Genomic DNA, 16198 nt, shown 5'->3' with positions numbered 1-16198 from the left:
ACCACAACATGAGGAACTGTATTAAAGGGTCGCAGCATTAGGAAGGTTGAGAACACTGAACTAAAGGTTTATGTGGCAAGTATGCTCCTCCACTTCTGATGCTCCTGTTTCAAGTGCTGGGTTACAGCTGTATGCCGCCATGCCTGGAATGCTCGATGTTAATTACTTCTCACTCTCAAATCATACCCTAAACAGCACAGTAGTTGTATCTGCATCTATGCATATACGTAGGTTATAAAATGGGCTGCAAAGGGGTAAAAGGGGCCTCAGTTCACCAAAGGGTTCAAAGGGGCCTGACTGGAAGCAGAGGCTCACAGGAAGAGCTAACCCAGGCAGCCACCGAAGGTGGTTGGACAGGACACCCCCAAACCCAGCAGGAGAGCGCTTCGTAGCTTACAAAGCCACAAAGCGGAGCTCGCAGGAGGCAGAACCATGGAGGACAGGTGCAGGACTAGGTCCAGATAGAAATGGACAGACAACAGTAGAGTGGGCTGCATCAAGCAGTGGGTGCCAAGCTGAGGGGAAGTTTGGGGCAGTAAGGAGCTCTCTGCCTGTCAGCCCCTGAGCACACACCGAGCAGTCAGATGACAGTTTGCTGGGGCTGTTGCCACGGCAGCACCAGGTGTCCTGTTTACAGGGTCCAAGGTGCTCCAGCTTCTGGCAGACTGCTATGCTTGGTAAGTTCTAGAGCCCGTTTTTCTGATATGGTTCTAAAGACTTAAACTTGTGTGTATTGCGTGTGTGCCTGTGTGGATATATGCCTTATGTGTGCAGATACCCATGGAGGGCAGAAGAGGGCGTCTAAGCCCCTAGGATTGAAGTTGCAGGCAGTGTGAGCTCTTAGCCACCGAGCCATCTCTCTAGCTCTCTGATACGGTGTTAATATACGCATGTGCTAGTATGTTTCCACTTCACTTCATTCATAGTTGATATCTTTTAAGAGTAAGTTATTAGGCCGGGTGTGGTGGTACATGCTTTTAGTCCCAGCACTCAGGAGGCAGAGCAGGTAAATCTCTGTAAGTTTGAGAGTTTGCGGCCAGCCTGGTCTACATAACAGTTCCAGGACATCCAGAGCTACGTAACAGAGAGATCCTGTCTCAAAATAAAAATCCAAAAAAGGGATAAATGATTAGCAGCCAGAACGATGGCTCAGTGGTTAATCGTACTTCCGGTTCTTGCTGAGGATGTGGGCTTAGCTCCCAGAACCCCCATGGAGGCTGACAACCATCCGTAACTCCAATTCCAGGGGATCTGATGCCTTATTTGGCCTCCACCTGAACGTGGGTGCGAACACAGGCAGACAAACATTCATATACATAAAATGAAAATAAATATTTTAAAGAGAGAATTATCAGGCTGTGCTTCATGGCTGGTGCTGAGCAGAACTGTGGACATAAGGGACAGTGTCATTTACCTCTCTATTTGCACTCAAAATGAAGCCAAATGGAGCCTGTGAAATGCAGCCACCAGGGCAGAGCTTGAAAGCCACTGTTTTACACAATGTAGAGTAACTCAGAGCAGGGCAGAGACTAACCTTCACAGTTTATTTGGCTTTTAATTCTTAATTGAAACAATGTCCAAAGTCCACTTAATGGCAATGTATATTACACGGGTGTTTTAAATCCTTACCAAAGTCCAAAAGACAGATTTTTCTACATGGCTCTTATTATCAAAAGCGATGTATTCGCAGAGCAGGAAATGGATACACTTACATTAACTAATCCTCACCTGAGTTCCGATAACGGGGATTGGTGAAAGGGCTACCCTCAGAGGACTGGTTTGAGAGCAATCTTTTCAAACAGCAGAGGCTAAGAAACGGCTTTCACGCACCTTAAATTCTTTTGCTGAGGCCTAGACACAGGCAAGAGAAAGAGCTTCCTTTCTCTATACGATCTGTATTTTGTGAAATAGCTTTTTCCTCTGGCATCACAGAAATGTTACTCGAGGCAACCCTCGTACCTCAGCCACCAGCAAGCACGGCAGGCTAATGTGTGAGCTGCAGTCTGGGAAGTTCTGTTAGGTTATAAAAGGGCAAGCTGAGACCGGGAAATAAACGCAGACTACGGAGGAGCTCAGCCTCCTCACTCTCCTCCCTCCCGCTCAGCTCTATGAAATACGGACTTGCGGGTGATAGAGCCACGGGGGACCAGACTGAGGCAGGATGGTGCTTAGCCATTCAGAGCCCCTAAACTAAGCCAGGCATGGCAACATCTTGTCCACTAGGCACATTGCTAGGCGGAAGGTCAGGGGAGCCCGGGAGTTCTCTCCCACCCTCACTCACCGTGGGCCACCCAAGTGGGGAGTTGCTGGGAGTGCGAGGTTGGCATGGACTCTTGGGCTCAGGCTGGTCAAAGTTGCAGTTTAAGTTTCAAGCTACCACTTGCTAAAGACTTCTTGCTCTGTGCCAGGCTCCGAGCTAAGGCGTTTCCATGGTTTCTGAAACCAATCAGGTGGATCACATTGTCAGCAGTGGGGTTGGAAGGGGACACGGCTCCACGTCGAAAGAGCCTGACCGCTTCTTTCTAGAGACTCCTACTAGATGAAGTTGGATTTTTTGAGGAGGTAGAGGATTTCTCTGTGTAGACCAGGCTGGCCTTTGCTTTTGCTGCGATTACTACCACACAGGCTCAAATCTGGGATTCTTCCGTGCAGAAAAGAATGTCAGGATGAGCTGGTGTGCAGCAAGTTGGAGTTTATAAAGAAGAGATTTTGTTTACACTGACTTAAGTTCAGGCATTGGCAGAAAGGCACTCAAGGAGAAGACAGCAGACAACCAAGTGAGGGTGTGGGCTTCTCAGTGGCTTGGCCACAACCAAGTGTGCATTTTAGAGGCTTTAGGAATTCCACTGCTCAAAGTTTCTAAGGGCTCCTTACACACACACACACACACACACACACACACTTTTGGTGAGTATGATTATAGGGTGGTTCATGGGACGTCTTGGATAGGATTACAGTCTGATGAGGTGAAACCCTCCCCCACAAAGATTATGCAAGGGGGATGTTTTTCATGAAATGGAGTTTCTTATGAGCTAACTAGAGAATTGTAGGAGAAAGGTTAGAGTTGCTTAATCCTGAGGTGTGATGCATCCCTATTTTTACACTCCTCTTTGGTAACAAAAACAACCTTACAACATTTATTGAAACTTGATAATGGCACAAGGACCACTAAAGCAGCATGAATGAGTGTTTCAGACTGTGTTTCCCCACGGAGAAACCTTTAAGAACATTGTTTGCCTTCTCCATTTCTCCTGTCCCGTCCATCTCTAGTTGGAAACACTTGGAGCAGAGTGAAGATCTGCATGATGCACCCAGGCTGCTTTCTTGACTCTAGTTTATAATGAATCTCGCCTGCATCATCCAAGACGAGACTCGTTTACTCATCAAAGCCCATACATAAGCAGCCCTCTATCTGAATATTCACTTGCGCACACAGCCTCTTCAGCTCCTGGCCCTGGCTGTGGAGGTGCCGTGGTGGCAGTCACAAAGATCTCAGGAGAAGGAAGGTCACCTCAGAGAACAACTTTCCGAACTATTCTTATTTTAAATACCCTTCTTGTTGTTGTTGGTGGTGGTGGTTTTTGTTTGTCTGTAGACAGGGTTTCTCTTCTGTAGCCCTTGGCTGTCTTGGCCTCAATTTGTAGACCAGGATGGCCTTGAACTCATAGAGATACACCTACCTCTGCCTCCCTGGGTGCTGGGATTAAAGGCGTGTGCCACCAATGCCTGGTGTATTTGAAATACCTTTATGGCAAACTTTATGATAGATGTTAATTCTTGACTCTCAGCTGGTGTGAGACTTCAGTTCTGGGCTAGCATCCTTCCCATGGCCCCTTAAACTCCCTTCTTTCCATCCTGCCTCCAAGTGACCCAGTACTCTGGGAAGCCAACCTTTCCCAGAGTCTACTCTGCCGTCCCTTCCCACACTGGACGCCACTGGGAGTAAGCAAACAATGATTTCTTCCTGTTTTACCACCTCATGACGAAGATAACAAAAGCATTATAACCTCGGAGGACTTCATGCCTAAAGGTGCTTACTGAGGACCTGAGTTTGATTTCTGGAACCCACCGCGTGGAAGGAGAAGGAAGCAGGTGGTTCCTGGGCCACACACGAGATAGGGAATGGCGCTCCCCTAAATATATTCATATATAAATATAATTTGTATATTTATATAATTAAACAATAAAAAAAAAAACGAGAACAAACACCCAAAGTTTAGAAATAGCGGTGATAGCTGGGTAATGGTGTGTATGTAATTAACGTCGATTGCACACGTAAAATGGATATATATTTTTTCCCACACTTACGAAAACGTTTGGGGGTGGGTGAAGAAAACCAAAGCTCTAACACCCCGTCGTACAGGTCGAACCTCGGTTCTCCTGGCCACTCCTAGCTGACCGCAGCTCCTTCCCTAAGGGACGTGTCCTCGTTCCTCAACCTCAGCCTGTCCATTGGTAAGAACCGGATGGCTGCAGAGATGACCTTTGGGGCTCCGCGGAGTACGGTTTCCGGAGGGCGCAAAGTTCAAGGCGGCGTTCCCCAGCCACGCTCCGGGTGCAACAGGCGCGGCCGGCAGCGCCGCGGGGTCTTAGGCCCGGGGTCGGACGGCCGGTGCCCAGCGCGCCAGCGCCGTGCGCGTGCGCGGCGATCTCGGGCCGCGGCCCCAGGCGAGAGGAAGGCGGCCGAGGGCGGGTACGCGTGGGGCTCTGCTGACCGTTGCCCCTCCGCCAGTGCCCGGGACCAGCTCCCTCGCCGCCTCTCCTCCCCCCCTCCCCGGCTGGGGTCACATCTGCACAGCGCAGCCGGGGAGGGGAGGAGCCCTCCGGCGCGGCGCTCGGGCTCTCCGCTGCTCGGCCCGCCCTGAGGGGCGTGGGAGGGCGGGGCCGCGGACTTCGGACTCCAGCCCCCGACGCTCCTCTGTCCCCGGCGCCCTCCGCCATCCCCTGCGGTGAGGGAGCCATGTCCGCGCTGCTGGGGCTCCCGCCCGAGGTGCAGGACACCTGCATCTCGCTTGGGCTGATGCTGTTGGTCGTGCTGTTCATGGGGCTGGCCCGCGTGATCGCCCGGCAGCAGCTGCACAGGCCCACGGTCCACGCCTTCGTCCTGGAGTTTCTAGCCACCTTCCAGCTCTGCTACTGCACCCATGAGCTCCATCTGCTGAGCGAGCAGGACCCCGCGCACCCCACCTGGACGCTGACCCTCATCTACTTCTTTTCCTTGGTGCATGGCCTGACCCTGGTGGGCACAGCTAGCAACCCGTGCGGCGTGGTGATGCAGATGATTCTGGGGTCTATGTCCCCCGAGACGGGTGCCATGAGGTTGCTGGCGCAGCTGGTTAGCGCCCTTTGCAGCAGGTACTGCGTAAGCGCCCTGTGGAGCCTGGGTTTGACCAAGTACCACTTCAGCGAGAGGAGCTTAGCTTGCAAGAATCCCATCCACACGGACCTGTCCAAAGCCATCATCACAGAGGCCGTCTGCTCCTTTATTTTCCACAGCGCCCTGCTGCACTTCCAGGAGGTCCGAACCAAGCTGCGCATCCACCTGCTGGCTGCCATCATCACCTTTTTGGCCTATGCAGGTTTGTCATTCCCACAAAACACTTGGCGGTCCCCAGCCTCTCTGAGCTGAGGTTCCAGGACCTTTTCCAATACATTTGAGCCTCCTACTCCAATGCGATGAAAATATTTGCACCCTACCCCGAGGCCATTCATTATTCTAACCACCCATCAGCCAGTGCCTAGCAGCAACATACAGATAGATTTTCATTCAGCGCTGTTTTGCACACTCAGAGAAAGCAGACTCTCCGGTGCCGAAACTAAGATCCTGGTAGATTACAGCCGAGGGCTTAGATGGCCTCCAAAGGGACAGTTTTAGTGTTAGAAAGGCGGCTTATCAGTTACGGCTTCCATGCCAAGGTGGTATGGATTGCTTCTGACACTCTTACCGAGAAACGAACCCGTCTAAAAGTTCCGCCCAGCTTAAGGTGCATGATTGGTTCGTAGTTAAGAGTGGAGGGCAGAAATTCTGTAGTTGCATTTCCTACTTTTTTCCCACTGTTTACTGGTCATATTTATTTATGTTGAGTTGCACGTGAACATTTTAAATAGACTATCGTGAATGATGTGTTTCAAAATTTAGGTTTTGCTTAAAGGTGCTCTTTAAAAACAATTATCAGCTGGCGTGGTGGTGCAGGCCTTTAATCCCAGCACTTGGGATGCAGAGACAGGTGGATCTTCCTGTGATGCCAGCCAGGACAGCCACGGCTACACAGAGAAACCCTGTCTCAAAAAAACCAAAACAAAAAACAAACAAAAATTCTCAGCTGTGGCACATGCTTGTAACCCCAGGATTCAGGAAGCAGAAGGATTATGTTAAATTCGAAACCCTGTCTAAGGAAAACAAAACAAAATCCAGGAAAAAAATGTCCGGAAGTCTTATTTATTTACCTTGACAAAGCTCAGCTGCAGTAGGAATTCAAAAACCGTTTCATGATAAAATGGGCCTTTTAAAAGAGTACTTTTACCAAGATTAGAGTGGAATGTTTTAGAAGCATGGAGAGAACACAGGAAGCTTAGTTATAGTCTTATCTTCTACCCCTTGGAAGTGAAACTGGGTGATGGAGCTCAGTGGTAAAGAGCTTGCCTAGCATTCACGAGGGTCTGGCTTCAATCCTGGGTACCACAAACAAAATTCCTTGAAACACGGTAGACATGTGCTTCAGGTGTGTGCTTGACTTCCTAGGGCGACGTGAAAGACTTCCCAGGTTTCCTTTCTTTGGATCTGGTACTGTTTTTTTCGTAGACGCACATGAAAATACATCGTGTTTGAGGGGCCAGTGCTGCTCATGAGCAGTGTCATACCACAGTGGCGTTCCACGTCTGCCCGTTAAAGCAGCAAAGAGCCTCGCAGGTGACGCACAAGTATCCTGTGATACTTGTACTGGAGAGGCAGAGGCAGGAGGATTAAGGTGGTCGCCTGCTACCTACTGGGTGAGAGGCCAGCCTGGGCTACATGGGACCCTGTCTCCAGACACAAACACACAAAAATAAAAATCTGATATTATTTTATAATTAAAAAATTAGCCACACCTGGATATTTCTCATCCCGAGCTGCTACTCCTGCCTCTTTTGATTGTTGTGAAGTCTTCTTGTATTTTTATGTTTTTAGCACCAAGTTATGATTCCATAAATAATGAATATACGATTGACTACTCCTGGGGTTGGGATGTAGTTCAAGACACAACACTTGCCTGGATGCACAGGGCCCTGGGCTCTTGCAAAGAGAAACAAAGCCGTACTTGGAGTGATCCCTAAGTAGAAGGCCAGTGGAGAAGAACTCTAGAATGTCAGTTTGAGGGCTCTGAAACTCTGCTGGTTCCTTGAAAGTGAATACCTGGGGCGAACCAACCTCTGATGCAGAGGTTCTCAACAATCTTTTTCCACCCTCTGGAGGAGTTTAAAAACATACCCGTGCAGGTGCAGTTATCAGAATCTGCCTGCTCTGGGAAGGAGCCTGGGCAGCGGCATGGTTTGTCGGTCTCCCCAGGTGACCCCATTATGAAACCAGGATTGTGAGTACCGTTCTAGAGTCCAGGCCAGCCTTGTCCAACTCAGCAGCACTAGCTCCATTTGCCTATTTCGATTTAAATTAAACCTTCAGCACTCTCCAGGCAGCAGGCACCTTTCACATTCACGCATCACACTGTGCTATAGCTGGTGGCTACAATATCGGACATGGCTTGAGACTACAGAGTGGAACCGAATACACGGCTGGTTATAAAGCTTCATAAATTCACATTCTGTTACATATGCACTTTTCACTGCCTTTCCACCAATATAAGGGAGAAAAGAAGACTCCCCGGGGGCCTGTTATAGACCAAACCACTCTGTTAAAAAATTAATGAGTGATCTCAGTTGTTAAGATTATCCAGGGAGGAGCACATTATTATCTCCCTATTTTAAGTGAGTGACTCTCAGAAGTGACGTGACTGGCCTTAGGTTGCAGGCAGTGCAGGCTGGAATCATGGCTCACACTGCTGAGTATCAGTTCTAACATTCGTGTACTTGTCTGCGTTTCTGTAGTGTGTTCTGAGTTACAAAAGCACACACGATTACCTACACTCGCCTATACGAGGGAATGAAGTTCTGACATGTGCCACATGCAGGAACATTATGTTAAACAGAAGAAGCCCAGCAACAAGAAGGCCAAACATTGTGTGACTCTACTTCGGAGAAATACCTAAAACAAGCAAACTCAAGGAGTGACAGAATAAATAGAGGTTACTAGAACAGGGGACGAGGAAAGATTGGGGGGATGTATTGTAGAGTAGGTACAGGATTTGTGTTTGAGGCAATGAAAAACTTTGAAAACTTTGGGTCAGGGAGCTCAGTACTCAGGAAGCTAAGACAAGAGGATGAAATTCAGGTGAGCCTGGGCTGTGTACTGAGTGTTAGGCCAGCCTAGGCTACACAAGATCCCAACATAAACGGATGAAAAAGAAGACACTGGGAAACTTTTAGGGGCTGGAATACTTTTGGGAAAGGATAGTGCTCATGCCAGACCGCACTCTCAATTCAAAGAACAGCAAATGGCATACTGTATGACCATATGTGTGAGAGAATTTAAAGTTTTTAATAATCAAGTCATTCTGTTGCCAATGAACCCTTAAACCCCAGATTAAACAGTTTTCTAATTTTAAGATCTTACAAAGACATCACTTTGCTCCTGTGTGGTGTGAAACTCTGAGAGGAGGCTGTGGAAGAGGCTTGGGGTCCTTTTTGCTTACAGTGCCCACCCTGGAAATGACTCTCCAGATAATAAATCTTAACTGTTCCAAAGAGAACAGGTGGCCTTAGATTGCTTGGGTGTCTGAGGCAGATCTGAGCAGCAGAGCTACAGGCTCATGGCATTATGTATTCTTTTTTTGTGGTTGGAAACTAAGCCTGTGGCCTAGTGCATGCTAAACACATGCTTTGCCCAGCACTGAATTTTTATATGTAAGCAGAGGCCACTGATATGATCACCCATTACATACCTACTGTCTTCCCTGCCAAAGGGGAAAATCTCTGTAGGTATATGTGTGCATGTGTGTGTGTATTTAATATTGAGTCTTTTTTGCTGTGTTACTATCCAGGCTGCTCTCAAACTCAAACTCAGTCAATCCTTCCAAGCTTCCTTTTTCTAAAACAGTTAAATTTATTTATTTTGTGTGTGTATGTGGGGTGGAGTGGGGTATGTGTGCATACTATAGCACGTGTGTAAAGGTCTGAGGATAACTCGAGAGAGTCAAATATCCCCTTCCACCATGGGGGTCTCTCTGATTGAACTCAGGTTGTCAAGCAAGTATCTCAAGCTTCAGAACCATCTTGCTGGCCTCACCTCTACTGCCTGAATGGTTGGGATTCCAGGCACGTAGCACCAGCCCTGGAATTGTTAGCCCTCATTGTTAGCTATGAGCTATTAATAAAGATTGTAAGCAAATCTTGCTTAATTTGGGTTTTGGAAGAATTTACTTCAGTGATCAAGGTAACCGAGAACTACATTCATTTTCTGTGCTGCCTATGACATGGTGTCCATGACCACCTGCATACAATAAGCTGTGAGCAGAGATCAGACATGCTTCCCAGAATCTATAAACCAGGACTCAGAGTAATACCCAAGTAAGAAGTAAGATTTTGAGACTAATCTCCCCTCCACCTCCTTCAGTAAGTAGTCTGGAGAAACTACAGTCTTTTTACTTCAGCTTACTTTTTTTGGGTTTTTAGTCTCCATCCGGCCATAATTGTAGGTGAGAATATTTGTCCAAAGAAAAATAAACTAAGGGCATTATATATGTTCTCATTTTCCACAGGAAATGGAAACAATCACTGATTTGCAAATAAAAATTAGTTTCAGACCTGGTGAGACAGCTCAGAGGGTAAAGACACTTGCCACCAAGCCTTATGACCCTGAGTTTGCTCCCTGGGACCCACATGGTGAAAGGAGAAGCAGTTCTTAAAAAGAGGGCACTCTGACCACCACATGAGTGCTGGCGCATTCAGGCGCATCCCCCTCACCAAATAAACACTCGTGTGTAAACAAACAAACAACTGGTCTAATTTGGTGTTAAGGGGCCAGGTTGAGTTGGACCTTAGATGTTTGAGTCCTCAGTTTCCTTATCTTTAAGATGGATACTATCTCAGTGGGTATGAGGAATTGTGTTACAGACTTGCTGCTTCTTCCCAGCATACAGCAAACGGGGTCGTTTGCCCTGGAACTTCCCACACATTTCCTGTATGCCAGGGACATTTGTGCAGGATTGCTGACCTCGCCCACGTCTCCTTCAGTCAGCAGTGCAGCCTGCCGACAGCCCAGCACAGCCACCCAGCACCCGAGGGGGACTGCCCTCCGCTCAGCACCCACACCTCAGACAGCACAGGATGCCTGCCTTCTCAGGAAGAGCTGGCCTGTGCAGGCATCAAGGCAGCGCGCCTGGCTTTACTTGTAAACTCTCAATTTTCAAGCTTTGGTTAATCCTAAACCTTCTTGGAAATTACACTGGTTGAGAACTGGAACTAGGAAAGCCATGGGGTGACTGAGCCACTGTAAGGCACCTAAGCCGGACTGTCTCCTGGTAAGCCTGCAGCCATCTTTTTTTTTTTTAATTTTTTTTATTAATTACACTTTATTCATTTTGTATCCCCCCCATAAGCCCCTCCCTCCTCCCCTGCCGATCCCACCCTCCCTCCCCTTTCTGCATGCATGCCCCTCCCCAAGTCCACTGATAGGGGAGGTTCTCCTCTTCTTTCTGATCTTAGTCTATCAGTTCTCATCAAAAGTGGCTGCATTGTCCTCTACTGTGGCCTGGTAAGGCTGCTCCCCCTCCCCCCCAAGGGGAAGTGATCAACGAGCAGGCCAATCAGATTAGCCTGCAGCCATCTTTAGATTGTGGTCTGCCCTGTTCCTACAGGACTGTCGAAAACCAGAACAAATCCACCAACTTTGCTTCGTTCTAGCTTTCACTTATTTATTGAACATCTATTAGGTAATGTTTTATGAAGCTGAATCTAATTATTGTGTTCATGTAAACATAAAAGCCTCACATCTGTTCCCTGGGTTCTTTTCATGGTAGTTGTTTAGTGTTTATCTTGGAGATTTATGTTCATAAAAATTTTCTAATTTCTTCAAAATAGTGCATGTTGTTCCAAATAAGCCTGTTTGTCTTTACCACCATTCTGGACATTTACATTTCCCAGTTCCTTCCTAGAAGCTAACAGCTTTATATGTCTGTGTGTACAGAGGAATCACTGTTACTGTTGTACAGTGGCTCTCCTCTGGGGACAGCTGGTGGTATCTGCGATTGATAGTTACGAAGTTGGCAGGGGGTGGTAGATGTCCTGCAGTACACAGGAAAGCCTCTAACGACGAAGGATTGCATAGCAAACCTGCCAAATGGGTTACCAGTTGTTACAGCTGTGGGAGCTCTCTGGTGCAGCTGCTTCATTTCGGCTGGACCATGGTGGGGTCAAAAGCCAAGAACCCTTGCCCCCCCCGGCTGCCAGTGCTTGTTGTCTGGGCCCCTTGGTTCCCCTCCTGTGGCCTCTCGTCTTCAACAGCCTAGGCACTATTTACAGGTTCAGGGCATTGTTTCGAGGGAACAACATGTGGGAGTTCCAAACAAGACACCAGTTGAGGATTCTGCATTCAGAACTCAGCATGACCTCTGCTGCACTTGCCCAATTCAAGTCACAGAGCCAACCCATAGTCAAGGTCCTAGTAGCAGTTCCCACAAGGCTCTGAAGAGCACAGATGCTTGGTGCTTCGAGGGGGGGGGGTTAGAGAGGACAAGGGCAGTGAAAGAGCTTGGGTCCTAGGACCTAAGAGACCTCATGGTGTTGGACCCGACAGTCCTCATATGCCATGGGCTGCAGTACTGAAATAATGCGACATGAGGGCAGTAGCTCGGGCCACGTCTGATGACAAATGCCTGACACTTGCCATAACATCCGTCAGGACATCACAGAGATCTGGAAGTCTTTGTGTTTGTCCATGGTGTTTAGTATAAGGGGACTCGATTTTACTATTTGTTTTGTTTTTGTGGAACGGAAATGGCCAGCTGCCAATCAAACAGTTCTCCTGAAAACCAGGAGTAGCCAAGCCTCGTTAGGTTTAAATCCCAGGACTGTCGTGATGTTCCCCGGGTGGCATCGTTTGTAACTGCCAAGGCATGAGCAGTAACTGTGCTGCCAGGATGCTACGTTGGAGAAGGCCTCAGCCAGTGGTGAATTTGCTCCATTACTCGATAGCTTCCTCTCAACGCTCCTCCATTGTTCTCTGCCTGGGAAATCCCATTAGTAAATCCTCGGAGAGGCTCTTAATTCCCAGCTCCACTTCCTCCGTTCTATCAAGACAGTTAGCATGCTACAGAAGTCTGTGTCCGTGCCAGACTCCGAGGCTTTCACTTGGAAGAATAATGGAAATGTCGCTGTCTTGGGGTACTTCATGGGCATAGAAAGCTCTGGGGTAGTGCTGCTCTGGCTCTTGTCTTCCTTGTGGGCTGTGTGGTCAGAATGGTCAGGGGTTCTGTACTCATTTTAGCTCTGTTGTCTTTTTAACCGATTCCTGTCTTACCCTTGTTGCTCTTACAGGAGGAAGCCTCACAGGAGCGCTGTTTAACCCCGCCCTGGCGCTGTCGCTCCATTTTCCGTGCTTTGATCAATCTTTCTATAAGTTTTTTGTAGTATACTGGCTTGCGCCTTCTCTAGGTAAGCATGCTTTCTATTATGTCTGAAAGGTTAGCTTAATTTTAAATTAACTGATGTGTAGGGTGTTTTGCATGCATGAGTATGCACTGTAGGTGTGCTCGTGCCCTTGGATACCCTGGAACTGCAGTTACAGAAGGGTGAGCTGTCCTGTGGGTGCTGGGAAGTGAAACCAGTTTCTCTGAAGAGCGACCAGTGCTCTTAACTGCCAAGCCATCTCCCAGCCCCAGGATTAGGATGTTATAAATATTTTAAAATATGGTACACAAGAACGTTATTATGACACGTCAATTTCTAAAGCCAGAGACTATACAAAAACAACAGAAAAGCAAGCAAACAAACAAAAAAACCAAAAAACTTGTTGACATGCTTAAAAAGCATTTTTGTTTGTGCAGGGTCCTTTGGAACCGTGTGTGCGTTTGTGGAGGCTGGAGGGTGATTTGGGGGTCTACTTTGAAGACAGGGTCTTTCACTGAACCTGGGGCTCCCCTGTTTTGGTTAGACTGGCTGGCCTGTGAGCTCCAGTCTCTACCCATCTCTGCCCCTACTTCCAAGTGCTGGGGTTACAAGGCGCATGCTGCCATGCCCAGCTTTCATGTGGGTGCCAGGGCAGGATTCAGGACTCAGGCTTGTGCAGCAAGCACTGACCCACCGACCCAGCTCCTAATGCTAAGTCAGGGCTGCCAGCGCACTTCCGTGCTTCCCTAGCAGGCAGGGTCAGAGAAGGGTAATTGCTGCCACTCAAAAATAATCTTTTAGCTGGGCCTGTCGTGCAGCCTGAAATTCTAGTTACTCAGGAGGCGGAGCAGGAGGATTATAGGGTAAGGCCTGCTTGTGCTACAAAGCAATTTTTAAGTCCAGCCTGGACAACTTAGTGAGACTGTCCCAAAGGTATAAAGTTATAAAAGGGGGGGGAGGGAGTAGGATACAGCTCGTGGTAGAGAACTTGCCTTGCACCCACAAGTTCTTGGGTTCTACCTCTAAAACCACAATAATTGTTCTTTAAATAGCCAAGGATGTGGCTCTGTGGGCAGAGTGCTTGCTGTACCCTGAGTTCATCCCTGGCACTGTGCAGTAGGGCCTGTAGTCTCCGCACCTGAGAGGTGAGCAGGAGGTTCAGAAGTATAGAGAGTGCTCAGACCAGCCTGGGCTACACGGGACTTGCCTTAACATAATAAAATCAACCAAACAATCTAATTTCCCACCCAAATTTGTGCGTTCCAAATGTAAGTTAATCATTTAGGTCACTTTCCTTATTTGTCAAAGAGCACCCTGTTCAGCAGCCCTGAGTCAGCGACCCCAGGTCCCCTCATGGCAGTGCAGTCTAGGTCAGGGTGCGGTGTGTGGCCCACGGAAGCGCTTGCTCCAGGCTCCGTCCCCGGGACCAGAAAAACAAACACTCTTCTAAAGGGGGTCAAACACTGTAACTGTCTGGTAACAGTATTTGTTGCCAGCATTTCTTGCTTTTATTTAGTCACCAGTTAAAGAAAATGGGCAAAACACCTATACAATAAAAATAATTGAGACAATTTTTAAAAAGAATGACTATCTGGGATTTGGAGCTGTTACTTGGTGGTGACGCTTGTCTGGTGTGTACAAAGCCTGACCTTGAGGCACGGCGCTGCAGAAGCACCACAAATGAAGCTTATCAACATATATACACATAACCTTTTCTCTTTTACTATTTTATATTTAGAGACTTAAGCACTGGTTTTAGGTATTTTATGTGATGTATCTTTAAAGCCCAGCATGGTGGGGCCCATGAATAAGGAGCAAGAGCCTACCGTGTGTGTGAACATTCTGGGCGAACATCCCAAGAGAGCGGTCAGGCTATTCTTCTCTTGGAGGAGATTTTTCTTCTCCTTAATCTTTAAATCGACCTTTAACCTACTTTAAATCAAGAACAACAAAAACACCACAATGCTGTGGGCTCTGGCCTCCCTAGCCACCCTTGAGGGATGGAGGAAGCCCTGTAGAGGAACAAATGACTCAGACCCAAGGCCTCCCAAGGTGGTGGAGGCAAAACTTTAAGCACTCGGGTCCAGTGTTGTCTGAATCAGGGGTATCCGCCCCTGTTCTTACTGAGGGTGCAGTCCTTTCCAGGACTGAAGCGAAATGTGAGCACAGCGCTCTTAACTCACACCCTGAGCTGCCACCACCTTCCCACAGCCGCTGGCTTCACGCTCCTGTATTCTGTCTTTCAGGTGTACTGCTGCTGATCCTCATGTTCAGCTTTTTCCTTCCATGGCTGCATAACAACCAAATGACTAATAAAAAGGAGTAACTGTTCCCAAAGACTCAAGCTAAGTCCCGGGACAGTCAAGCTGGACGTGACAGATCTGCTCACCTTTCAAGCACTGGACTGTTTACTTCCTTTGTGGAAGGTGTCTTAATGTCTTCACTACCTGGACTTAAAATTACTGTGAAAATGAGGTAGCCTGTATTTCTCAGTTAAGACTTGTCCTTCTGAGTGCTGTATTAAATGCTGCTAGAAAAGGCTCATTCATTAAACCTCTATAAATCCAAAGTGATTATTAACTCTGATGAAAAACAAGTGAATACAAGTGAAGCAGGGGAGGGCCACTGGTCAGGCAGGACCAAAGAAATCCTGTCTCAAGTGTCCCTCTGAATGAACTGGAATTCAAAGCCTAACTGTCTCACTTACAGGCTCAAGAAGGTGCTTTTCAGCCACACTTTTTAGTGACACTATCAGTGATGGCATGTTTTAATAAAAAGTTGGTTTGGGAAATACCTTTTATACCTGCTCATCCTCAAAAGGTTTCCCATTGGTTTGACAGTCTCACTTGTAGTCTGGTGGCCTGAAACTTCCTATGTAGATCAGGTTGGCCTCAAACATGCAGTGAGGCTCTTGCTGCTACCTCCCAGGAGCTGAGGTTACAGGGGTGTGCTGCCACAGCCAGGTTCTTCATTTTGTTTTTATTTGGGGGTAAAGGACTCTTACTATGTAGCCCAGGCTGGCCTTGAACTTACCATCTTCCTGAGTGCTGGGATTGTAAGTATGCACTACCATAACTGCCTCGGACATCCTAGATTTTAAATAGATTCTAATTTAAAATATTTAAGTAGACAATTTCAGTCAAATTGAATAGGATAGATACACAGCTAAGTTTGATCTTTTCACTTCCTCAATTGCACTTGACCGCTACCTGGAGAAGCAGGTAGGTTTTCTTTCTGTTGCTTTAATTTTCTCATGATACACTAAATGCTCAGTAACAGCTAATGACAAAATGTGGATTGCCTAGAGGTGTTGTGTGACCCCACCTGACACCGTGGAGGCAAACGCAATGCTTTATACTTCCATTTCAGCAACAAAAACTCTTTTCAGTCATCCCTGACTGGAGTAAAAGGTTCTGAAGAAAACATTAAATTCTTTGTATTAAATTTAGAAACTCAGTATTTTCTCTTTATTTTGTGTGTGTGTGAGTACATGTATGTG

The 16198-nt window shown here is 47.5% G+C and overlaps 1 protein-coding gene across 1 annotated transcript; it reads left to right on the top strand.

Annotated features, from left to right (window-relative positions):
• Positions 1–4726: 4726 nt before the first annotated feature.
• Aqp11 (aquaporin 11) lies at positions 4727–16151 on the top strand. The gene is made up of 3 exons (XM_055623311.1): positions 4727–5579; positions 12628–12744; positions 14946–16151. The coding sequence occupies exons 1-3, from the start codon at positions 4961–4963 to the stop codon at positions 15023–15025; spliced, it is 816 nt and encodes a 271-aa protein (XP_055479286.1). The 5' UTR covers positions 4727–4960; the 3' UTR covers positions 15026–16151.
• The last annotated feature ends 47 nt before the right edge of the window (positions 16152–16198 follow it).

This window comes from Psammomys obesus, unplaced genomic scaffold (genome assembly GCF_907164565.1).
Source record: "Psammomys obesus unplaced genomic scaffold, mPsaObe1.curated_primary_1811, whole genome shotgun sequence".
Taxonomy (NCBI): Eukaryota; Metazoa; Chordata; class Mammalia; order Rodentia; family Muridae; genus Psammomys; species Psammomys obesus.
The sequence above is the reverse complement of the archived record's forward strand: the minus strand, read 5'-3'. Positions and strand labels throughout refer to the sequence as shown.

Bases quoted from the DNA above. Each gene is read 5' to 3' on its own strand.
- Aqp11 (XM_055623311.1), top strand. From the start codon at position 4,961: ATGTCCGCGCTGCTGGGGCTCCCGCCCGAGGTGCAGGACACCTGCATC. The intron at 5,580-12,627 runs GTTTGTCATTCC...TTGCTCTTACAG, and splicing joins CACCTTTTTGGCCTATGCAG to GAGGAAGCCTCACAGGAGCG. The intron at 12,745-14,945 runs GTAAGCATGCTT...TCTGTCTTTCAG, and splicing joins CTGGCTTGCGCCTTCTCTAG to GTGTACTGCTGCTGATCCTC.